The following is a 25,804-nucleotide window of genomic DNA, read 5'->3' as shown; positions in this document are numbered from 1 at the left end:
AAAAAATCATGATTGTAATTATATTCTAAATAGGTTGGAAATGATAATTACAGCACATTCAGATAAGAAACATATATAAGAAATAAGACCGACCGATCTAATGACTTAATTTTCCAAACACTCACATAATTCAACATTTCCATGGTGCCATGCGAACTTCTTCAACGTACCATCAGGATATTAATTTCTGATTAATGTGTCCCCATGACACTCAAACGTCCGAAATTACATTTTAAAATTAACTATTATTCATTGATGTGGAGGTGGCCATCGGTGGATATTAAAGAGGCCGGACCGGCCGGGCTAATGTGATCAATGATAACTCAAAATAAAACTAACCAAACTGTCTAAAGCGCGGGAAAACGCGAGTGACCACGTCTTGATTGATGTTACTTTTGCATCTTATTGGTTGAGAGGGTGGTGCGAGGTTACGGTACCAATCATAGAGCGAAGTAAAGAAATACCTATGCAATCCTGGATTCTTTCGACAGCAAATTAAAAATATTTCTAACATCCAATGTCTATTTTTTTTTTCATGGACCGAGGCAAGTCGGAAGACACGTAAACTTAACAGAACGAAGCCAGCATCAACCCATCTTTTCTTGAAAAAAGGTTTGAAAATAAACAAAAAAAATTGTACTAAAGCTTCAAATGATATATCTTCCTGCCAAACGTCATCAAGTGTCATTGCTCCACGGCTGTATCATTACAGTTGCAACTCTTGTATGACTCTGATCTTCATTACCGCTGCCATAACGACCACAACTGAATGCCTTTTTGAAGGCCTGTTTAAACTGCGGATTCATTATCCCATAGATGATTGGATTTGTAAGACTACTGGAGAACAAAAAATACACAGATAACTTACGCAATTCATGTGGAATGTAGCCTCCACCAGTTATTGTAAAAACGCATACGCCTGGAAGACCCCAAGTTATCAAAAAGAAACAAACCACTGTGAAACAACTCTTCAAAACATCGATGTCAGCTCGATGGAACCTTGGCACGCCGACGCCATTTTGTACGACATGGGCGTTGACATGATCTGTGCTTTCTTTCACCGTTTGGTAAATTTTCCAATAGGAGTAAATTATTGAAACTGTTGTCACGCTTAAGAACCCTGCAATAAGTATGACAAAAGAAAAGTGTCCTTCCTTCCAGCTGAATGAGCAAACTAAAAAATGTGAGTCAAAGTTCATTTTTCCCCATCCGTACAACGGAGGTGTAGAGAATAGCACAGCAACCAGCCACACGAGACCACAGTACAACCAAGCTGCTTTTTTAGTGGGAAAGAACTTGATATACAAGGATCGCTTGACGACTTTCATGTATCTGTTCAGGGCAATTAAGCCCATAGTGAGCAGGGAGGCCAAAACCATAGTATGATGTATTGATGCGGAAATTTCACACCATTCTTGGCTAAAACTCCACTTTCCCGTGAACAAGCTCGTTATCCAGAACGGCATGTTAAGGGTCGCCATGATAATATCAGTCAGTGCGAGATTGTGAATAAGAACGTTGGTGATGGTTTGCATCTCGGAGTATTTATTTGTAACATAAACAACCAGCACATTACCAAGTACTGAAGCGAGGCAAACCAGAATGGCGAAAGTTACTTCCAAAACAATTTCTGCTCTCGAGCGATTAAGAGGATCTTGGGAAATCGTTGGTGACATCCTGATCTATAATCCAAGCGGCATGAAAAATCAAAATTAAAATTAAGAACAATCTCAATTTCGGGAAAAAATGCTATGACATTGATTCATCAGAGGCTATACAATGTACAACCTTCTGCTTTGGGAAAATGTAACTCAACAATAATCTCTTTTCATTTTTGTTTGTTGAAACTGAGCCAACACGCAGCAGAACTCGCAATGCATCGCGCTCACTTTCCTCGATGGACCTTTACAATTTCAGGATTAATATAAAGGATATTCTCTACAGTCATTCTTCACGTATCTTCAATAAACATAGTGAAACAGTATCTCTTTAGAGAACGCCCAAATGCTATATAATACTTACGAGTTTAAATTACCTGAATCTTTCCATCTAAGTTTAAAACCTGGTTGAGATATTTTTACCTGCTACTAACTTTATCCTCAAGGATGCTATTAAAATCATCAAGCTACTTCAGCGAAAGTGAATGATTGCTGAGATTTCCTTTTTGCAGTCGACTTGATTACGGCTTTATTGAATTTAAGAGAGCCATCATCACTAATTATCTTCATATTCTTTTCCCCATAATCCTTCATCAGTTATTCTCTCGTGTAAAGTTAGTGGTTGAAAAAAGGAAAAGCAAAAAGGAAGAACAGCCTTCGTATTCTCGGTAAAGAAAAATCTTAACCCTCTACAGTGCAAACAGCTGCAGCCAGACAGAGGGAAACAACTGCGTTTTCAGCTCTTAAAGCCACCTAATTAAAGTCTATTTTCCTCTCTGATCTCCTCTGTTGTCTCAATCAAATAAATCACTTTAAATCAAAAGATTAAAGAATCATTCCCCTTTTTCAGTGCATTAGCTTTCTGTTTTAAGTGACAAGGCTTTGGCGTACATGTAACAAAAGACATGATAGAAGGAAAATGACTAAGAACATTTAAGATATTTGAGTCGCAATAAAAGTGATTTATTTTGAACTGGACAGCATAGGAAATAGAGTCTCAATGGGGTTGACCGATAGGCGTAAAACGGTTGAAATTTCGGCGATTGGCGGAGAACTTTTAATCGATAGATATAACTCCATTGCTGTTACCATCATTTTTTCGAGGTCATCTTTTTTTAACGGTTAAAAAAAAGATGACCTTGAAAAAATGATGGTAACAGCAATGGAGTTATATTAACCGTAAAAGTGATTACCCCATTGAGACCATTGAAACAGAGTGTCGCTCAGAAAAAAATGACTTAATTCAAGTAAGCTTAAATGGACATCGTCTGCTATCAACTGTTCATTTAATAAAGGGAGAATATATCTCTTGGCAAAGATAAAATGAGTTTAGGGCACTGTGCAGTGGAGTGTCGTCAAACTAGAACCAAATTTATCAGAACAATCAACCAAAGCGAAGGAACATATCGTGATCGCTAAATGAAATTATCAACGAGGTGTAATTACCACCGGTCACTTAGAATAATAAATTTTCGGTAAAAAGTCTTGAAACCTTTTTCACCTTAAACAGACAACTAGGCTACAACTTCGTCTTTCAGTTAAAATGATTATATTTGATTCGGGGGCAACAAAGGAGATATCGATGTAACCACTATCCTGAAAAAACAATAAAGAGACGAAAATGGCTTTTACTGGCTTTCATCTGTTTGCGCAGAAGAACTATTCAGATCTATTTTTAGTATAAATACCAAAGTATTTTTGTTCCTTTCGATTTTTTCCTAATTTTAAAAGCTGCTCTTCAGAGTAGAGGGTGACTGATAGGTGATTATTCACTAAATCCGTACTAAAGTCGGAAATCTTAGCAGTCATTCCTTTCGCTAAACTTGATACACGATTACGGTGTCCGTGAACTTAAAACAGTAAAAGTTAAAAAAGTTTTAAAAATTTAGTGAAATAAAAAATCGAGATCATTCTGCAATGTTTGAGCATTCTTTAAAAGCGTCGAATTCGTACAATGTTTATGAAAGATCCCTCACAGAAACAATATGGAGAAAATCCATAAGTGCCATCACTCCTGGTATTGCACTAGTAAGGGGTTTCCTAAGGGACACAAGGTCGAACAAGTGGCGAGCCCTCCTAGGCATCCTCATACCAGTGTATTAGACTTCTGTCAGACTTCTGATAGATATTTTGATTTTAAATTTTAAAATTTGTTTGGTTTTATTTTCATGTTTACTGCAACTCGAATTTCTCAAAAAAATTCCCAAGATCCTCTTGGTCGCTCGAGAGCGGAAATTTATTTGGAGGTAACCTTCGCCATTCTGATCTGCCTCTATGTTGTTAATTTATACTCCGAGATGCAAACCGTCAGCAACATTTCCATTTAAAATCTTGCACTGGCTGATGTTTTCATGGCGACCATCAACACACCGTTCTGGATAACGACTTTGTACACGAGAACGTGGAATTTGAGCCAGGAATGGTGTGTAGTTTCCGCATGGTGCAAGCTACAATGGCTTTTGCGTTCATGCTCATCATGGGCTTAATTACCCTAAACAGATATATTAAAACCGTCAGATACATTAAAGCCGCATTCTTCCCTAGTAAAGCAGTTGCTCGTTTAAACTGTGGTGTGGTCCGGCTGATTCTTGTGCTATCCACCCGACCTCCTTTGTGGGGATGGGGCAGAATGAAATTCGACTCATATGTCTTTGTCTATACTTTTAACTGGAAGGAAGGAAGGACAATTTTTCATTCGCCAAATTGATTGCAAGACTCCTCAACGTTATAGCATATGCGATAATTTACGACTAATGGAAAATTCATCAACAAAGAATTAGGGTGTTAACCTCAACAATATTTTTTTAAATCATCGAATTTTGTCTGCTCTGCAGCTCCATCTTCTCGTGCGTGTCGCAGAGTGAACGAATCCGTGTCGTCGAAGATTGTAGATTTGACTTTTTTTGGATGCTAGATAGATGCGACCCTGGCCTATCTAAGAAGAATAAAAACTGCGATAAAACTCAACACGCATTTTGTTGTCTCGTTACAATTTTTCTTACTTAAAGCAGCGGTGAATGTTCTTTTTATCTCAATAATTCGCACGCAACGAGGTGCACATTGAAAAACGTTAAGCACACCCACTCGACAGAACGCATATGGACTTGCTTTCCATCCACAGGTGTTAGGAAATGTATGTTTGTTTAAAGATAATAAAATTAAAACTACGCAACAAAACTTCTTTCTCTTAAAAAAAGCACCCGATTTCTCTTGTAGGAACATTTAATCATTTTTCCTTTTTTTCAATTCTACTTGATTAACGTTCCGATCCGGATAATCGACCCCCCATGTCTTGCAAGACACAGCTTCAGCCTTGCTATTGTCGTGCCAATGGCAAATAAAACCCTACGGGAACATATGTTAAAAACATATATTCATGGCTGATCATGACGCTTTTTTTTCTCTGAACGGAGACAAATTTTAGCAAAGTTAGCCGGCCACCGCGCCATTGCCCTTGCTTGTCTCAATGAGCCCTTGCATGGATTTTGTCCATAGCCTTCTGCATTTTGTGTACGCCATAAAAATATCCCTAGGTTAAATTCTAACAGAATTCTTAAGTGAATTTTAGTTCAGTGAGGCAGAAATATCAAGATATCATTCTGATTACACCCACCGCACAAGACATTTAATGTGAAAAGTTTACTCAGGATTAGTCAGTCAGTCTTTTGGTAAACGCATCCTGATACAATCTGAATATGTGTACAGTGAAACCAAGGTTTCTAAGAAGAGAACCTGTGCTACGCCAGGTACGAAAAGCCACTGAAAAAACACACTTTAAGTGTGGACAGAAAAATATGTGGAGACGTATTCCTCGTCGAGGCAGCAGTACAGTACCCGAGGAAAGGGTAAACTAACCTGGTTACACTATTAATCACAAAGTAAAAAAAAAAGCCTGTGCAATCCCGGTTACTTTCGACAGCAAACTGAAAATGTTTCAAATATCCAATGTCTGTTTTTGTATTTTATTGGACCGAGAAAAGTCTAAAGACACGTAAAAACAGAACGAAGCCAGTATCGACCCCACTTTCCCGGAAAAAAAAAGGTTTTGAATTAAACAAAAAGTGTTGTATGACAGCTTTAAATGATAGATCTTTAGGCCAAAAGTTGGTAAGTTTAATTGCCCTTCGGATGTATTATGACAGCTGCAACTCTTGCATGACTCTGATCTTCATTACTGTTGCCATAATGACCACAACGGAATACTTTTTTGAAGGCCTGTTTAAACTGCGGATTCATTACCCCATAGATGATTGGATTTACAACACTACTGGAGAACAACAAATACACAGCCACCTTAGCCACTTCACGTGGAATGTAGCCTCCGTTAGCTATTATAAAAGCGCACAAGGCTATAGGAAACCATGTAATTAAAAAGAAACAAACCACTGTGAAACAAGTCTTCAAAACATCGATGTCAGTACGATGGAACCTTGGTGCGCCGACGCCATTTTGTGTAACATTAGCGTTGACATTATCTGTGCTTTCTTTCACCGTTTGGTAAATTTGCCAATAGAAGTAAAAGATTGCAAACATTATCAAGTCGAAAAACCCTGCAAGCAGAATGACAAAAGAAAAGTGTCCTTCCTTCCAGTTGAATGAGCACAGTAAAAAATGTGAGTCAAAGTCTATTTTTCCCCATCCATACAATGGAGGTGTGGCGAATAGCACAGAAACCAGCCAGACGAAACCAAAGTACAACCAGGCAACTCTTTTACTGGGGAAAAACTTGATATACAAGGTTCGCTTGACGACTTTCATGTATCTATTCATGGCAATTAAGCCCATAGTGAGTAAGGAGGCCAAAACTATGGTTTTTTGTACTGATGCGGAGACTTCACACCATTCCTGACTCAAATTCCATTTTCCCGAGCACACGCTCGTTATCCAGAACGGCATGTTAAGTGTCGCCATGATAATATCAGTCAGTGCGAGATTGCGAATGAGAAAGTTGGGGATGGTTTGCATCTCAGAGTATTTATTTACAACATAAACAACCTGTACATTACCAAGTACAGAAGCGAGGCAAACCAGAATGGCGAAAGTTACTTCCAAAATAATTTCTGCTCTCGAGCGATACAGGGGATCTTGGAAAATTGTTTGAGACATCCTTATCTGTAATCCAAGCTGCGGTAAATATGAAAAGATAAATAAACAACAATCTCAATTTCGGGAAGAAAAAGCTATTACATGGATCTATCAGTGTACAACCTTCTGCTTTAGGCAAATTAAACTCTACAATAACCTTTTTTCATTTTTGTTGTTGAAACTGAGCCGACACTCAGCAGAGCTCGCAGTGCATAGCCTTCACTTTCCTCAATGGACCTTTACAATTTCAGGATTAAAGTAAACGAATTTCAACATAGTCATCCTTCAGGTATCTTCAATAAACATAGTGCAACTTATTGCCTCAGAGAACGCCAAAATGTTTATATGATACTCACGATTTTCAATTTGCTGAATCTCTCAAACTCAGTGTAAGATCTGGACAAGATCGTTTTACCTGCCTCTGGGTTTATTTACAAGGATGCTGAAAACATCAAGCTAGTGAATGTCAAGGGAATGATTGCAAAGATTTCAAGCCAACTTATATGCGGTTTTATTGAATTCAAGAGAGCCATTACCACTAATTATCTTTATATTCACTTTCCTTATAATCTATTAGTGATTCTTTTGTATGAGGAGTAACTTTAGTGGTAGGAAAAAGGAAAGGCAAAAATAAAAAATCAAATTTCGTTTTTCCAGTAAAGAAAAATCTTTACCCTTTACTGTTCAAACAGTTGGAAGCTAGCAGAAGGAAACGACGTCATTTCAGCTTTTGCCGTTTGTTACAGCCACCTAACTGAAGTCTTTGTTCCTCTCTAATCACGATTAGAACTCCTTTGTTGTACTAATCATATAAATCACTTTGTAACAAAAGCTTGCGGAATCGTTCCCCTTTGTCAGAGCATCAGCTGTCTGTTTAACTTAAAAGAGCTTTGACTTTGAACAATAGACATAATAAAAGTAAAATGACTCAAAACATTTTGGACATTTGAGTCGTTTTTATCTGGAGAGCATAGGAAATAGAGAGTCTCATTAGGGTTAACCAATAGCCGTAAAACGGCCTAAATTTAGCCGATTGGAGCAAAAATTTAGACATTTTAACTCACGGTCGAAAAAAATTTCACTTTCAAATAAGAAGAAAAAACAGTGACAACTATGCAATTACATTATCTAAGCCCTAAAATGGCAAAAATTTCAACCGTTAGCCGTGAAAGCCATAGCACCTCATTGAGACCCTCGAAACAGAGTAAATTAATTTAAGTAAGCTTAGATGAACGATAATGATAGAGTTTTCTTCGTCTGCTATCAATAAAGGGAATAATTTAAAGGGAAAATATATATTGGTAAGGAGAAGACGAAGTTGGGTGTCGCCAGACTAAAACCAAATTTATCAAAACGATCAACCAAAGCGAAGGAACATACCTTAATCGCTTAATGAAATAATCAACAAGGTTTAATTACCACCGGTCATTTAGAGTAATAAATTTTCGGTAAAAACTCTTTAAACCTTTGCCACCTTAAACAGACAGCTAGTCTACTAACAGAGAGGAAATGATTCTGTAAGTCTTTTATTCAAAGTGATTTATTTGATTCGAGGGTAACAAAGGAGATATCGATGTAACCACTATCTTGAGAGAACAATATAGAGGCGAAGGTGGCTCAGGCGAACAGCAAACGGTAAACATCGAGGTTTTTGCCTTTGCTGACTTTCAGCTGTTTGCGCAGAAGAACAATACAGATTTATTTTATTGTAGAAACCAAAGTTCTTTTGTTCCTTCCGCTTTTTACTTTTTTTAAAATTTTCAAATCTGCTTGTCAGAGTAGCGAATGTAAGTCGTAAATGATTATGAGACAATACGAACTTGAAATAAATCACTAATAATGGCTCTCTTGTGTTAATGAGTTTTGAATTCACTAAAGTCGTACTAAAATCGACTTTCAAAGTTAAATCTTAGCAATCATTCCCTTCGCTAAAGTACTGACATACACGATTACGGTGTCTTTTAAGGTAAAGAAATGATCATTAGCGCTTTACAATGATTCTTCTACTTCAATCTAAGTATACCATGTAAAATTTAAATGATACTCACTAAATAAATGAAAAACGCGCCGAGTGCATTGTTGAGTTCTATAAGCACGCAGGAATTTTATAAGATGACGTAGGCTGCGTGCTTTATATCTCAACAGTGCACTTGTGTGACGTAAGGCGCGTGCATATAATGAACTCGCTCTGACCAATCACGGCGCACGCATTTCTCTGAACAGTTTTTTGAAATAAGATAACACAAATCAGATTAATTAATATTCATAAAAACTTAAATAAAATAAAATTTCTGTTCTAAAACGGTTAAAGAAAACCTGATCAAAAAGGGAGTTCTTAAGATTGGGTTTAAAAGTTGTTAATGACTATGGGATAGCACGCAATTCTAAAAGGAACTATTTCACAAACATGGTGCAGCGGCATAAAGGGATCTAATACAAAGCGCACTTTACATTCAGATAGTGGTTTAAAATGATCCATTCAGGTACCAGACCAAGACTTGGCTATATTGCCGAAAATATCTGATAATGTTGACGATAGCGTATCGAATTTTAAAAGAATCGATTTAATTTTCCCACTAAAGAAACTCCCCATCTGCTAAAACCCAAGGCATGTCTCCGTTTTTATCATTACCTATTATTTCGCAAACTACTATGATGAACACGTGTAACTGAAATACAAAACTATTTCTGCGACTGATGTTAACCCGGATGTTCTGTCGCGAAAAACAACACAAAAGCTTTTTGGGTTGACACATCGTTACTGGCTTTTGACACTTTTGCGGCTCAAAGAACTAAATTCGGAAAAAACGTTTTTGCTAATAACTCGACTACATTTCAATATTTTATTATAACGTTTTGCGGAAACTGTAATTAAAAAAATAAACTTTGTTTGAGGTGAAAAAAAATGTTGGCCCGCAAAGGTCTACCGTATCCTTCAAGTTCCGGATAATTGAGATCGCTTATTAGCTTTCCAAGCTACATTTTCAATGTGTACATTCCAAGTTAGATTAGTTTCATAGTAAGTCCCAGCAACTTGGCGGTACTTACAACTTCTACTTCTTTCGTGTTGATAGGGATTTTTTAGTGTTTTAGCTGCCATATTTCGAGAAAGCTGCGACAAATAACTGGTATTGAGAATCATGAAGGCTTTGCCGTTCATTCATCAACCTGACGGAGTGGCGCCAAAGGCGAGTGACGTGTAAGCAGCCGATTGGCTATATCAACACACGAGAGAAAATACGATATTTTTAATTGCCAATATTTTTTTTCACCTCAAACAAAGTTTTTTGTATTGATGATAAATGATTTGGATGTAAACACACCACATTTATGGAAATTTTTTGATGACATTACAGCATCCGAAGTCGTTCCGAAAGGGAATACCAGTAAAGCACAGAGTATAGTTAAGCAGGTTATTGAGTGGTCCCATATAAATAGAGAACAACTCAACCCTGATAATTGCAAGGAGCTCCAAATCTCGTTTTCCAGGAGTCCAGTTGAACTGGATGCAGTTGTTATCGACAGAAAAGAAGTAGATGTTGTAAGTACCGCCAAGTTGCTGGGACTTATTACAAACGCTGACCTAAATTGGAATGCACACGTTGAAAATGTAGCTTGGAAAGCTATTAAGCGATTGCATTTCCTAGTACAGCTCAAACGCACGAAATTATCGCCAACAGATCTAATTCTTTACTACAATACGTGCGTAAGGTCCGTGGTCGATTATGCCGTTCAGGTACTTTATAACGCCTTGCCGCAATATCCCATCAATGCGCTTGTTCGTATTGAGAAAAGGGCGATCTCAATCATTTTACCCAGCACGAGCTACAATTATGCATGCGAAATCCTTGGCATAACACCAATGGTGGACCATATTGATTCATTATGTGATAAGCTTTTTCATAGCATCGCATCTGATAAAGACCATACGCTGAACCGCTTACTTCCGCCCTTACATAAGAATCCAAGGGTATAATATAAGAAAACATCGCCTTTATAATATGCCACATGTCCTCACCAATAGGCCAAAGAACTCTTTTATACTTGCAATGGCCGCAGAGCAAATCGAATTTTCTGGGTAAATTTTCATGAGTGGAACTTGTAACGACCATTGTAGGGTTATTTTCCAAATTATATATCATAGAAGTGTATTAAGGTCTTATTATATTGGTTACTAGATCTCCATGAAACATAGTTAGTACCTATTTTATACTTTAGTCATTATCGTAACGTTTTTAAATCTTAGTAAGTAAACAATTGCGTAATTCAGCCTATGGGCTGCAATGTGACTTTAATAAACACTTACCTATCGACCAACTGGTGAGTACTCAAAATAAAATTAACCAAACTCTCTGAAGAGCAGAAAAAAAAGCGAGTGAGCACTTCCTGACTGACTTTACCTTTGTCTCTGATTGGTCGAGAGGGAGGTGCAAATTTACGGGATTAACGGTAAAGTAAAAAAAAATTGATGTTGAAACTGAGCCAATACTCGGCAGGGCTCTCAGTGCATCGGATTCACGTTCCTCGATGGGCCTCTACAATTTCAAGATTAATTTAAAGAATTTTCTCCATAGCCCTCTTTCAATAAACATAGTACAAGGTTATTGCTTCAGAGAACGCTCAAATAATACTCACGATTTTAATTCCCTGAATCTCTCAAAAACCTGGTTAAGATCTTTTTACCTGCCGCTGGCTTTATTTTCAAGGATGCTGAAAACATCAAGCTCCTTCAGCAAAAGGGAATGATTGTTAAGATTTTCGTTTTACGGCCGACTTAAATACAATTTTATTGAATTCAAGAGAGCCATTATCACTAATTATCTTTAAACTCATTTTTCCTCATATTTCTTTATCAGTTATTCTTTTGCATGAGGAGTAAATGTAGTGGTCCGAAAAAAAAAAAAAGCAAATAGAAAAAACAACTCTCGTTTTTTTCAGTAAAAGAAAATCTTTACCCTCTATTGTGCAAACAGTAAAAGCCGCAGAAGGAACCAACGTCGTTTCAGCTTCTGCCCTTCGTTACAGCCACCTTATTAAAGTCTATGTTCCTCTCTGATTTTTATTAGAACTCCGTCCCAATCACTTTATATCAAAAACTTGAAGAATCACGCACCTTTTTCAGTGCATTAGCTGTTTTTTTAATTGAAAAAAACTTCGGCGTAAAGCAATAATAGGCATGATAGAATGAAAACGACTCAGAACATTTTGGATATCTGAGTCACAATAAAGGTGATTTATTTTGATCTGGACGGTATAGAAAATTTAGAGTCTCAATAGGGTTAACCGATAGACGTAAAGCGTTTGAAATTTCGCCGATTGGCGGAGAAGTTGACAAATTTTAACCGATATCCGTTAAAAAGAGATGACCTTAAACAAAATTATGTTGACAACGATGGGTTATATTAACCGTCGAAACAATGTCGCTCAGAAAACAATGAATCAATTCAAGTGAGTTTAAATGTACGATTAAAATAGAGTTTTCTTCGTCTTGTTATCAATTGTTTATTTGATGAAGGGAAAATATATCTATTGACAAAAAAAGATGGGTTTAGGGCACTTTGCAGTGGAGTGTCGTCAAACTAGAACCAAATTTATCAAAACAATCAGCCAAAGCGAAGGAACATATCCTGGTCGCTTAATGGAATAATCAACTGGACAGCATAGGAAATAGAGTCTCAATGGGGTTAACCGATAGGCGTAAAACGGTTGAAATTTCGGCGATTGGCGGAGAACTTTTAATCGATAGATATAACTCCATTGCTGTTACCATCATTTTTTCGAGGTCATCTTTTTTTAACGGTTAAAAAAAAGATGACCTTAAAAAAATGATGGTAACAGCAATGGAGTTATATTAACCGTAAAAGTGATTACCCCATTGAGACCATTGAAACAGAGTGTCGCTCAGAAAAAAATGACTTAATTCAAGTAAGCTTAAATGGACATCGTCTGCTATCAACTGTTCATTTAATAAAGGGAGAATATATCTCTTGGCAAAGATAAAATGAGTTTAAGGCACTTTGCAGTGAAGTGTCGTCTAACTAGAACCATAGTTATCAAAACAATCAGCTAAAGCGAAGGAACATACCCTGATCGCTTAATGGAATAATCAACAAGGTTTAATTACCACTGGTCATTTAAATTAATAAATTTTCAGTAAAAACTCTTTAAACCTTTGTCACCTCAAACAGACAACTAGTCTACTGACAGAGAAGAAATGATGCCGTGAGTCGTTTATTTAAAGTGATTTACTTAAATCGGAGGCAACAAAGGAGATATCGATGTAACCACTATCTTGAGAGAACAATATAGGGACGAAGGTGGCTCAGGCGAACAGCAAACGGTAAACATCGAGGTTTTTTCGTTTGCCGGCTTTAAGCTGTTTGCGCAGAAGAATAATACAGATTTATTTTACAGTAAATACAAAAGTTCTCTTGTTCCTTTCGCTGTTTTTTTAATTTTCAAATCTGCTCGACAGAGTCGCGAACAACTAATAGATGATTATGTGGCAATACGAAGTTGAAATAAATCACAAATGGCTTTAGTTTCGAATACATTAAATCCGTGCTAAAGTCGACCTTCAAACGGAAATCTTAGCGATCATTCCCTTCGCTGAAATTGATAGACGATTACGGTTTCCGTTAACGAAAAGCCAGTAAAATTTGATGGGAAGAGTGTTCCGGATTCAGTGAACTAAAAAGTCGAGGGTATTCTGCGATGTTTGAGCATTCTCTGGAAGCGTCGACTTCGTATAATGTTTATCAAAGATTCCTTACGGGAACAATATGGAGAAAGTCCATAATAGCTATTACTCCTGGTATTGTACTTGTAAGGCTTTACTAAGCGGTGTAAGGGCGAACAACTGGGGAGCTTTCCTAGGTAATGGCTCAGTTCCACGAAAAAAATCTATTGTAAGGATGGGGAAAAATGAACTTCGACTCAAACGCCTTTGTTTGTAATGTCAACTACTGGGAAGGACACTTATTTCGTCATATTGATTACAGGGATCCTCAAAGTTATAACTTGTGCGGCACTTCACTACTATTGGAAAATTTATCAAAAGGTGAAAGAAAGCATGTATTAATAAAGTCAACGCCAATGTACGCGTGCGTATGTATGTACGTATGCGAGATGGTGTGGCGCACCAAGGTTCCTATGTACTGACCACCACGTCTCGAAGAGTTGTTTCATGATGGTTTGTTTCTTTTTAGTTACGTGTGGTCCCCCAACCACAAGCGCTTTTATAATCACTGCTGGAGGGTATATTCCACATGAGGTGCCTAGGGTAACAGTGTATTTGATGTTCTCCAGCAGTGTTGTAAACCCAATCATTTACGAGATAATGAATACACCGTTTAAAACGTGCTTTACAACAGAACAGAGCACAGTCAAGGCTTCTCTATTTCAGTATTAATTGAGCAGTTTTCATTGAAATGTATCTGTTGCTCAACTTTTCAGCCTTTGGCAACTGCCGAGGAAATTAAAACTTACTCAGAGTAAAAGCGCCATAGAAATGAAAAGTAATACAGTTGCTAAGTAACCATTTCGGTGGTGAAGAGCGCGAGAGACTACTTTAATAACTGTTGCCTTAGAGACGGTCAGGAAAAAAAGAAACGCGATGTATGATAAGTATAAACTGATTTTAAAAAATCGTTTAAAAGCTCTTAAATAATTTCGAGAAATTATTATTAATGTTTGACGCCATATCTTCTATAAGAGGCATATGCTAATTTTATTGCGATAGAATCGCTGTTTAAGTGCAAACAACCTGTTAGGAACAAAAAGATTTATCCGCGGATTTTGAATCGATAGATTTATGTCACCCTGTAAAATTTCTGCCGTAATGCTTTCAATATTCCGCCTAAAATCTGTAATTTTTCATAAAGATGGCTAGATTAAAATAAATTCTTGATGTTAGTTTGGAATTGAAGCTTTATCGTTAAGTAGACGTGGGAGTTAGTTTGTTTTTTAAATGCAAATGTATGCAAATATTTTTTTTGTTAAAAAAAGCCTCGTCGCTCATTTGACATCGGTAGTGGATGCTGGCGGAAGCATAGGGTAATAGCAGCATTTTAGGTAATCCTTATTTTGTAACGTTTTTCTATTATTTCTTGAAACTGAACAAAGTGACAATGTTTTGCTAAATTTGTTTAAACTGATCTTCTGAACAATGAAAAATTAACTGACTTGGCCTTCGTTGAAACATATAAGCGTGATATTCATGGCAATATCCCATAGTTTGTTTTGATAAGTGTTTTACCTCTTTGAACTTAAGTCTGGACTTAAAAACTTCTATTTGCAGCTCAAATTATCCTAAGTTCTACTTTAAAAGGGTTGGAGAATCGTTGTTCTCAACTGACACGAAGATAATCTTGACAAAAAGCCCTCGAGTTCATGTAAATTTTCCTTCGCGTTTGACTGATCATTTTGACGTAGAGCTGTAATAATGTTTGCCATTTCTTCCGTTAGGGTTTCAGCGGCCGATAATATCGTTTCGGTGATAGAATTTGTTTTGAATCTTATAGGACAGAATTTTCAATTTCGACCGCCGATTCAGAGTTGCAATTACGCCAGATGAACCAAATATATTGAGTTTATGAAATGATAACATTGATGTGATTTCGTTCATATGGCTTGGAAGTATTCTTGCCCTGGCTGAACAGCGTTGCAAAATAAATTGATGTTCCATAGGCATTATTTTAGGACAATAATTATTTTCCTCTTGAATTGATTTTGCTTTAACAGTTTAAAAGCTAGCATAAGAGTGTAAAGTGGTTATATATTGTCTCTGAGTTTTAATCGCCGAGGACACATGACTTAGAACGGAATATTGCTCTGCCGTGATAAGTCTGTTTTGGCGTATTTGACAGACTGACAAGTCTGGTGTGTGTTTAAAGTTGACAATGAATGCAAATGACTTTAACTTGTTTAAACAGGTAGCTCATGGAAATCGCAATGGCTATCAACCTATTCATGATGAATTGATCTTCTTCTTCTATGATGCAACTGCAGTACGACAAACATGGAGTTCTGAAGCTGAGTCTGTCAAATCCTAAGGCGCAAGTTTTGTTTCCAACCGGTCATTACACTTACGCTTTTGGAAACACGCCGGGGATAAATTTAGCAGAGTACTTCAGAACGTCCAAGAGTGATGAAAGTCTTGATTTTTTATTGCTTGGTACAGGAGACATTCGAAACCTCCTGTTCACAGTTTCAGAGCTTTACCAACGACTACAATCACAAATCCCAGCTTCGCTTCACTTTAACTTGAATGATCATGATCCGTCAATAATCGCTCGAGATGTTATCATCCTAGAGACTGTGCGATCGATCGACCCAAATTGTGACTTCGATGTGGATTTTTTGTGGAATTTATGGTATAACCTTTCACTTTCTAGCAACGAATTAAAGCGATTGCAAACGATTCTGCAGAAACTTTCATCACCGAAACAAGATGACGTTAAGTCGCAGTTTGGGTCTGTCACCTTGTTTACAAAGTGTCTACGAATTTGGAAAGACTGGCTTCACTTAGAACTGGATATTGATAATGTATCGCTTCAACGGCGAAGATTGATGGTGACAGGGCTAAATTTGGCACAACCAGAAACCCAGGATGCTCAACAGGACCACTTTAATTTTATAACAGCAGTAACCTCATTGACAAACACAACAGTTAAACAGCTATTTACGCCGACAGATGAACACAAGCTTGGTCGCAAATGCCTTCATGAGCGTGGCTTTGTTTATAAAGAAATCTATTCATATTTTTTGAGCGGTGTTACACCGGAAGTTCAAAACAGTCCTAAAGTAAACTCAACTCTCATTCGCCCGTTTGAGCACAAATGGAAAGTGCATTATGGGAGCTGTCCGTTTTCCGGTTTTATTCCAATTGATAGGTAAGTGGTTCCTTTGGTAAATTTTTTTTTCACAAGAATGAATAGAATGAGAGGGATGACAATGTTCGAACTCGATCTCTTTACTCGACAACTGAGCCAGAATTTACTTTTTATTTCACTTTCTGATTTACGCGTACGCATTGCTGATCCTAGCACTGAGTTCGTAAGACGCTTGTCACATATAAACAAACTGATCCTCAAGCTCACTGTTGAGTACTCAGTAACTCGTCGATAGAGCATCGGAGCACGAAATCTGAAGGGCAGGGGTTCGATACTTCGTAGGACACTAAGATTTTTCTTTGCTCTACACACGTGAAGAGACGAACAACTCTCTCTACGTTTTTAATTCGTGGCTACGCGAAGCGTACAAACGAGTTTTAAGTTGTAGGTGTTAAATAGATGTATTGATGGATGAATAACTTTCATCTGCAATACAATAAACAGCGTCTTTTAAAATTGATTCAGTTATTTTAATCAATGTATCATGTCTAAATACATATATATCTATATCTTTTTTTTTGGTTGTTTGTTTATTTTTTTCATCACAGGCATAAGCTCGAAATTAAGAAATGCATAACAAAAGTTTGTAAGGAAAAACTCAAGGAGTTGGTGAAACATTTCCAAGGCTTCGTTAGAAGTAAAACGAAACATCTTCCAATACAGGTGCACATTAATGAAATGATATCAAGGTTATTGCAATGTACCAATGCTTTCCTTACACTATGTATGCAGAACTCTTGGTTTGTTTTAGTTCCGTTTACTTATGGTCCCGGTCAGACAATCCATTTTGTAACCTCCTGATAATTCCCTATTGAACTTTGCACCCTCATCAATCTGATCGGTTATGAATGACCTTATCACTCTAAGGACAAATGAAATACTTACTCTCTTCCCGGCAACACGAATAACAACCGAAGTTTATTCCTTAGCGAGGTTGTAAGTGACTTTTTGACATCACGCCCTTGCACACGGTCGCCTCAAAAGGCGACATCGCCTGGTCCACTTAGCGATAATCAATGATGAAATTCTAAATTTTGTTTCAAGTATAGAATGGTAAGTAATCCATTCTGTAAAAATGGCCCTTTGTGTTTCGACGTTTCACCTTTCCGTTTTCTTCTGTTAAGAGTATAATAAAAATGAAAGGAAAAAAGAACTTTGCACACTCGTTATTTTTAGGTGACATTTTGGGAGGGAGACGCCCTGGACCTGTGTCGTAATGGTCTTCCAAAGGATGCCGTCTTCGATATAATCGACACAAGTAACCTCAGTGACCATGTTGGATTATTGAACATTCTAGTATGTTGCACAGACAGATTGAAAGAGCAAGTTGTTCCTGAACTCGATCTGATAAATGTGCGTATGTTTTCGGTCCAAAGTCTTTTTTTAATCCTATTTAAAATTCAAATTTTGTTCTCTGACCGAGAGATTTTTTGAAATGAAGGCCAGATCAGTCCCAGTTGTTTACATCCACCATGCTATGGAGAGCTTCCGGTCTATCCAGTCTTCTGGAATACTTAGAGTCGAGCCTTGGAGTACGGCAGAGTTTGTTTCCCACTGTTCTCGGGCTCAAACTTGCGGAGGACTTAGATCTCGGAAGGAGGTATGTTATAACCTAATCTGGCTTTACCACTTTCCTTCTCACTATGCCAGTCCGCCTTTATGTCTCCTCACTTGTACTTTGTTAAATCTGTACTTGAGGCAAGTAGCCCACCCAGCTGGCGTTTATCCTGGTTTCCATTGCATGAAGTGGCTAGGAGTGTTAATATTCTCCACTGGGTGGAATGCCTGTCCACCATCAGGCTTCCCTGATCTTCCGCCGGTATCCTCTCTTGTTTGGAGAGAAACACTATGGGAGAAAAGAGCTTGCTTAAGAACGCAACACAATGATCCGTGTAGGTCTCGAACCCAGACTTCTCGACCGGAGTACAGCGCGCTAACCATAAGACCACCGCGACCCCCACCCTGCGCACAGTTGTTTTCTATATGTCTATTTGTTTGTTTTTTCTTCTTCTTCTTCTTCCCATCTGTCTCCATGGACAGTAAGTACCTTAGTTAGATGGAAACTTTCACCGACCGGTAAATTCGGCCTTTTAGAGAGGTCATTGTTAACTTAGCCATGTTATCAATAATCGTTTGTTATTTTCAGTGACATAATGACTCTGAATGAAAGTCGAAGAATAGAAGATCGAATGGTTTGGGTAAAAACCGAACGCGAAAGTTCGCAGATCACTCTACGTAAGTCCTTTAAGGTATAATTTAAAGGGGAATCCCTTTCAGCTGGTCTCTCGAGAATAACCGTCTCCATTATTAGTTCAGATGACTCCGAATCATCTAAAGACTACGGCAAAATGCAAAGAAATACATTCCACTCAACCCAAACTTCCTCCTTTCTCTAAAATATTACTTCAGCGCTGCAGGGGCTCCACTAATTCACCTTCTCTTATTCCAACCAAAAGTCGATGAAGAGGTCTGACTTCTCATGCACTTTGATACCATCAAAGATGCTGAGACAATGTTATTTCTCCTCAGTTCGTTCCCCAGATGTTCTCTCTGCACTTAAGTCAGTGGCAGCCAGATGCTTTAGACTCCCTTCTGCTAATGAACGTTGTCTGCAACTAAGTGGCGTGACCCTCTCCTCCCCTATGACATTTTTCATGGCGTTTTTGCTAATTGCAGTAACTTTCGAGGAGAAAGGTAAGTTGGGATTACTTATAAAAAGACAAAACAAGAGAGTTTTCCAATCAGGAGCCATTCTTTGAGAGAAATGTTTACACCTTTGCCCCGATATATTTCAAAGTAAGATAGGCTGTTAACAAATGGTTTATTCAGCTTACATCTTCTTTATACCTTTTTTCGATTGAAAATCACTTGTTGTTGGCGGCTCTGTATTCATGAAAAACAAATTTATTTGCCTTACTTACGAGCTTGAGTTGGCCTCTTTTTCTCATCGATTATCAGACAGACAACTATTTGCATATCTCTGATCCGAGCAGTATGCCGCATCAATTTTACATATGATCAGACCCAACTTTGCAACTTATTGTCGGCAATTCAGTACTGAGGCCCTCAATTGGTGCACAGTTAGTCATACCTTCAAATCTCTTCCCGACTCAGATTATCTGTCTTTTTTTCGCCTTTGCAGCTGCGTTTATTCTGTTTTTACTTTTTCCCTATGTTACAGCCGAACAGGTTCTTTGCTTTATCGAAGAATGTTTACCATCCGTAAGACTTTTTAAAAAGCGAACTTTCAGTAAGCTTTGCTGCCTTTCGTGGAATGTTCTCAAGTGCTTGGCTGGAGTATGCCCAGGTAAAACTGATTTCAAATGTTATACTTTATACTCCTTGATATGTTGAAAGGGTTAAGGTCTTAGCTCTAGGTTTTTCGCAGGCACGGTTCTTAAAGCAGAAGTTCGTGTCACGTTTCCAATCAGTTCTCTGTCACGCAACACCCCAGTCATGCAAGCTGTCTTGTTTGAGGATCCAACCGATGCGAGGTTTCTTCAAGTGTGGCCTCTTTCACAGGTGAGAAGGAAATGCGTTTTGATTCGAATAACAACTTAGTATTTTTTAATAAAATTTTCTTTTTCTGGACTAGTTGGAGCAGAGGACATTTCACCGCCCTGTGCATTTGTTTTACAACAATGTGCGCTACGATGTTGACCAGGGAACTGTGAGCTTGTTAATGCTTGAAGCAGATTGGAAAGCTCTTCATGAAGAAACAGTTCTTATTTTGATAAGTTCTTCTGTCAACTGCACTTCACAAGCTGTAAAATTGAAACCTGAAACGAGAAGCTCCACGAAAACTTCTTGCTGTTTCAGGAATGAAAAAGTCATGATGACAAGCAAAACGGATTACGAAATGGTAGAGTTAAGTCAAGCAAAAAGACGCATGCGCAAATCCCGTAGGTCGAAAAAGAACTTGTCCTGTGTCAGAATTAGCTGCGTCAGTGGTCACGTGGGCAACAGACTCCAAAAGTATGACAGCTGCTACCGTCTTGAGATCCTCTCCAGTCAAGATATTATCATTCAAAACCCTGACCACGTGCACAAGAGTACAGACTGCTTAGTGGCTGAAGAGAGGCAAAAGAAAGCGCCTTCGAGTCTTGTCCCATCAGGTATCGATTCTCCGTTTGATCAGTTAGAAGATGAAGTTTCACCTGAGACAAAAAACTCTGATGTTGTCATTATTCATAATGATGGTCACGCAACCGAAGATGACAGTGAAAACGAGCTCCTATCGACAACCGTGGAGCGAGTGGATGACATTACACAATTCGGCCTGGGGTTACTTGATGTGACATTGGTGTCGCGAGAGGTTTTAAAAACCGACCAGCTTGAGGTGGGAAGATCTACTTTTTATTTATTTCTTTTACTGATCTATTTACTATGTTTTCAACGAGCGAATTTCATGACATGAACAATTTCTCGCAGTTATTGGGGAGAAATTTCGGTTGGTCGGTCGGCTGGTTGGTCGATTCCTGTATACATCCGGAAATTTTCTTCACATTGTAGTATTGAAACGCTGAAAATCGTATGACCATCGCGGGCTCAAAAGGTTTTTCCTCAGTGTCAGTGAAAGTGGAGAGTATTTATCACCACTTCGGTGAATATTTGTTAGTTATCGATGTGGGCTTATGGGCACTGATAGGTGGAATTCTCGAAAATATGCCTAACATGTTAGCCGGCTGTGCCAGAAGTTCGCCGTAACCATAACATCTTGTAATTCCATACTCCTCTACCCTTTGATTTCTTCTAGAGCTAATTGTGGTGATAATCTTTCTTTTTGATATCGCTATACTTTTTAAACACAGCTATTGGCTTTGGAAGAACATGCCATGTGCTACAATGCAGACATTCTGATTCTCAGAACAGCGGACATAACAGGTCCTAAAGTAGAATATTACCCGACGGACTTGCCCACTGCAGTGGAAATCTCTACTGACTGTCAAGGGTAAATGCAATCTTCCCAAATCGAAAAGCTATCTGATAAAGGTTTCCTGTTGTGGGCCTGGAGATTCGTGCTGGGGCACGTTCCTTGGCCACTCCTATTTCTGTTCAGTTGGTCAGTCAGTCATTTAGTCAGTCAAGTACAAAGTCAGTCGGTCCGTCAGGAACACTGAAAGGGCATTGCCAGAGTTTAGCCAAGGGTTCCAATAATGTTTTTGAAAAGTGGCGACCGATGGTGTAATAGACCGCTGCACCCGATATGACAAAACACAAACACGATAGCGTACGCTAAACAGACGGCAGAAAGAACGCCAGTGGCTGGCTTTTATTGAAACCCCTTTTTTTAGTTGCGGGTGGAGGGATTTTGGTGGTGCCACAATAAAACTTGCATGACTCCCATAAGGCTCCGTAATATTCTTTGGACCCTTCATGTGTAGTTAATAGGCCATTTTACAGTTGTGTACTTAGTTGCCAAGTCTTTGATTTGGAGTGAGGCTGAAGGTGACCTTGTTGCGATTGAAACCAGTATCTAGTTAGCATGATAACAAAGTAATTTGCATTTTAAAAGCAGCAAGGTTTGTATCATAACAAGGTCACCCTTAGCCTCATTCTTGTTCAAAGGCTTGGTAACCAAGCACACAACTGTAACATGGACTAATGGCAGTCAATTTTCTAGAGTCCCCCCTCCCCCTCTTTATATTCTGTTGGCGATAACTGATTCCCCCCTCAGTTCCCACTGAGAACTATGTGATCTCCCAAAAATCCCCTGCCCCCTACTGTAAGACTTAAACGATCATATTTTCCTTAACTTTAAGGAAACCCCTACGACTTCATTTTGCTGCACCCGTGGACGGGAGGACATCTAAAGTTCAGCTATTAAAGGATAAAAAGAGGCTTAGATGCCATTTTCCTAAGAGTGACCTGGGTGTGTATGGACCAGTTTGTATCAAGCGAATTCCGTACCTGGACTTTTCAAATCTTCCAATATGGACTTCAAGAGAAGATCTCAAGTATGGCTAGCAACTATATATGTATCCGTATACTTAACAGCTGCAATTACTCTTTCAGTTCTATTACCCACAGTCTTGTTAACGATATATTTCTTTCAAATTTACGTCAGGAAGGAAAACTATTCAAAAGAGATAACAAAAACCTATGTTGGAGTAACTTGACTGCCCACTGTAGACGCCCTACCTATCAAAGACCTCTTTTCAAATCATCTTCTCCATCAAATTTCGTCCTAAATATCTAAACATCCTTGCTGCGTGAATGTTGCAGGCCTCTCTTTCTGCAATGATTTGTTTCATCGCAAGGATTTTAGGGGACCTCTTATCATCTCCAAACAAACTATGATTTTAAAATATCATAGTGAACAAATATTTTTGCTTAGAGGCCAGAATGTCCGTTTAAAGGTGAGGAACGACAAGGAAGTTTTTTGCCGGTGATATTCAGCCGTTTACATCTTTTTTTTTTCTTTTTTGTTGCAGTATCTTAATGGATTTTTATCCTATGGATGAGGACAGAGCGGCTCCAAAAGACAGAAAACCCTTTGAAAATTTGCAAAATGCTTTGCAATGTGTAGTCAGGTCGTTTGTTGAATCTCCCCAGGTAATGAATAATACGAATTCCCTTTCGCTTCCCTGTTTTCTTGCCCATTTTCTTACATAAACGTTTTTTTTAACCTTTTTGTTATGTTGAGAAGTTCTCATTAATGTTACAAAACTGCCCTGCGCATATAAATGGAGGGTTTCAAAACTGAAATAAACAGGACAGTTTTGTTAAGCTTTCTGCTGAGATGAAAGCTCCGTGGAATCTATTACAATTAATGCTTAGTAAAGATCCAGTAACAATGATAGCTCAACAGTGTGCAACTGAGTTAATCGCTCGAAGTCTGGTCTAGGGAACCAGGGATCTAAAACCTGAACTTACCCAGGTTTTTGCATGAGTACACACAACACATTTATTCTCCCAAAATTCATATATATCACAAATTACTTTTTTTTTTCCTATTGCTCATAAATTAAATAAGAACATTTTCCTAATTTTCGTGGTTTTGAATATCACTGTTAACCAGCAATCACTCCTCCCGAAGCTCTGTGAATGCAAATAGGAAAAGCCATGTTGTCCATAATACCCTGACCTAAACTACTGACTTATTGGACAATAATCGGATATGTGCGTGTGAAGGCCGACAATACACTACCAGAGAAAATAATGCCCCCATTATTTCCTCTTGTACACCTATCAAACGTGATTTCAAGTCTTTGCTTTGGTCTCAATCTATAGGAAAATAATTGTTTCACAATTCACGAGCCACGTGATGCAGGAGAAGATTGTCCGCCAAACTTCACCATTGTCGTGCAAAACATTTACTGTCACCAACAGGTCCCACTGGCGAAAGTTCTCTTTTGTGACCATAGTGAGATACCCTTTCCCTTAGAGGGCAACGGAACTGCTACTACAGCTACTACTTTAAAATACAAAGAGCTTTTACAACAAGTGATGGCGGGCAGAAAGGAAAGTCCCATGGTGCAGGTCACAAAAGAGGTAACAAACTGAAACAAATTAAGTGTGCCGTGGTTTCAACTCTGAATTTGAATAGCTGAAGGGAGAATAGCTGTTTTTTTTTCTCGTTAGCATTTAACACTTCGTGTCAAAAGTCTTGTGTTCGAACCTGGCCGAGTGTTATGCTACTGGGCAAGTAACGTAACTCTCTTAGTGCCTGCCCATCAGGATGGTTACCAAGCCGGAAAAATGTCAAGGAAATCTAAGCATATCTCCGGGTAACGACCCTAATTAAACTGTCATTCCATAATGAAAGCGTAGCAATACTCTAAGAAATCATTCATTTACAAAAATCGGGATAAGCCTCTGAAGCTACGCGAATTAAAGCATATCTTGCTGCCTTTCAACAAAGGTTATAGTATTGCTTAGCTTTATCCCCCAGTCTCCTCCGCTCCTGCACTTAGTATAACCTATGAAACGATATTTCCTCTTTTGTAGGGTCAAGTTCTATTGAAAAGACTACTGCATTCTAATGCAAAACGCTTGAAGCAAACTGCCACACATGACCCAGTATGGATGGACTCATTCCTGCAGCTGAGATTCAGCAGCGATAATATTTGCTATGACATTCTGGACTGAATTCACAAGATATATTTCTAAGTAAACCTAGTTCAGACTTGATAGTTTTCAACAATTTGCGGACCAGTTGAAAACTTTGGTGACGCATTATTGCAATGAACTACTGCGACCTTGATATTTTTAAAATCATTTGTGCGATGGAAATGTCAGCATAATTAAAATTTGGCTGTTTTGAAACTTAACAACATAGTTGTTATTGACTTCTTTAATCATATAATTTTTTTAATGGAATGGTCTCAGCAAATAATTATTTATTGCTGGTTTGGCTTTTAATACTGAATACTAAATTACTTGATCATAATCAAGTCTTGTCTTTCCACTTTTGAAATAAAATGTCCTTGGATTTGGGGTTATCACGTGCATTAGTTCTTGTCTGTAGCGATTTGTTCGGCCGGGCGAACGGAAAATGTAAACATTGCGCCTTTTCAAGAGATTGCTACCTACAATCATCTCGTGGCTATCCATAATTAAATAGTCATACCATAAATATGCGCATTCCGTACTCATTCCTTGCTTACGACTTTTGTGTTACAGAAAGCAAAGACAACACTTATTTTCCACATCTATTTGGTTTTTTTGGTATGTTCTAGCAAAATATTTGTGGCTATTATCTTACGAAATTTTCCTTACATTCTGCAAAGGTACATTTCTCTCAAGTTTTACGTTTCCTCCATGATTTTGTCCACTTCTTCCCAATCAATGTGACTTCTGAGACTGCCACTACTCTCCGACATATTTCCCACGGCCTCGTCCACCTCGGCCTGGAATAACAATACCAATTAGACAAATAAGAACTGCTTAAAATTCAACTCAAGCTTTGACTCAATTTGTTTCCACTAAGCTCAGCGATTGGCTGAGACGAAACTCAGTCATCCTGTTTTCACGCGCTTGGAAAGGACCGATCTTCTGACGACGAGACCAAATTTTAAATGGTTCTCTTGAACAGGCCTATAATTTTCATATAAAATCGCCTACTTTGAATAAACCAACTTCAACAGATTTCCACGGAATAAGGAAAGGAATAGCATTGTCGTTAATGGCCGATCATAATTCTGATCGTTCGGGTGATGGTTTTCT

General features: G+C 38.2%; 4 protein-coding genes across 4 annotated transcripts in view; 1 reads left to right on the top strand and 3 right to left on the bottom strand.

Annotated features, from left to right (window-relative positions):
- Window positions 1–575: 575 nt before the first annotated feature.
- On the bottom strand, window positions 576–1,676 carry LOC113684352 (visual pigment-like receptor peropsin). Its single transcript, XM_027201708.2, has one exon. It carries the CDS (start codon window positions 1,674–1,676, stop codon window positions 678–680), a length of 999 nt encoding a protein of 332 aa, XP_027057509.2. The 3' UTR covers window positions 576–677.
- Window positions 1,677–5,502: 3,826 nt separating this feature from the next.
- LOC113684351 (visual pigment-like receptor peropsin) lies at window positions 5,503–7,412 on the bottom strand. Its single transcript, XM_027201706.2, has 2 exons — window positions 7,100–7,412; window positions 5,503–6,782 (listed from the first exon to the last, which is right to left on the bottom strand). The coding sequence occupies exon 2, from the start codon at window positions 6,762–6,764 to the stop codon at window positions 5,772–5,774; it is 993 nt and encodes a 330-aa protein (XP_027057507.2). The 5' UTR covers window positions 6,765–6,782; window positions 7,100–7,412; the 3' UTR covers window positions 5,503–5,771.
- Window positions 7,413–14,686: 7,274 nt separating this feature from the next.
- LOC113684361 (uncharacterized) lies at window positions 14,687–25,080 on the top strand. The gene is made up of 15 exons (XM_027201714.2): window positions 14,687–14,816; window positions 15,677–16,636; window positions 17,185–17,299; window positions 17,813–17,958; window positions 18,078–18,236; window positions 18,783–18,871; window positions 19,166–19,330; window positions 19,818–19,943; window positions 20,025–20,158; window positions 20,232–20,975; window positions 21,448–21,587; window positions 22,399–22,593; window positions 23,071–23,191; window positions 23,870–24,130; window positions 24,587–25,080. Exons 2-15 carry the CDS (start codon window positions 15,738–15,740, stop codon window positions 24,725–24,727), a joined length of 3,435 nt encoding a protein of 1,144 aa, XP_027057515.2. The 5' UTR covers window positions 14,687–14,816; window positions 15,677–15,737; the 3' UTR covers window positions 24,728–25,080.
- LOC113684360 (uncharacterized) overlaps window positions 23,518–25,804 on the bottom strand; it is a 31,357-nt gene continuing 29,070 nt past the window's right edge. The window contains exon 30 of the mRNA XM_089188007.1: window positions 23,518–25,488. Coding sequence (XP_089044133.1) covers window positions 25,387–25,488 — 102 coding nt within the window. The 3' untranslated portion in view covers window positions 23,518–25,386. The remainder of the gene's footprint in view (window positions 25,489–25,804) is intronic.

The sequence above is a fragment of the Pocillopora damicornis genome, chromosome 11 (genome assembly GCF_964200805.1).
Source record: "Pocillopora damicornis chromosome 11, jaPocDami1.2, whole genome shotgun sequence".
NCBI lineage: Eukaryota > Metazoa > Cnidaria > Anthozoa > Scleractinia > Pocilloporidae > Pocillopora > Pocillopora damicornis.
This window is presented reverse-complemented; position numbering and strand designations above follow the sequence as displayed.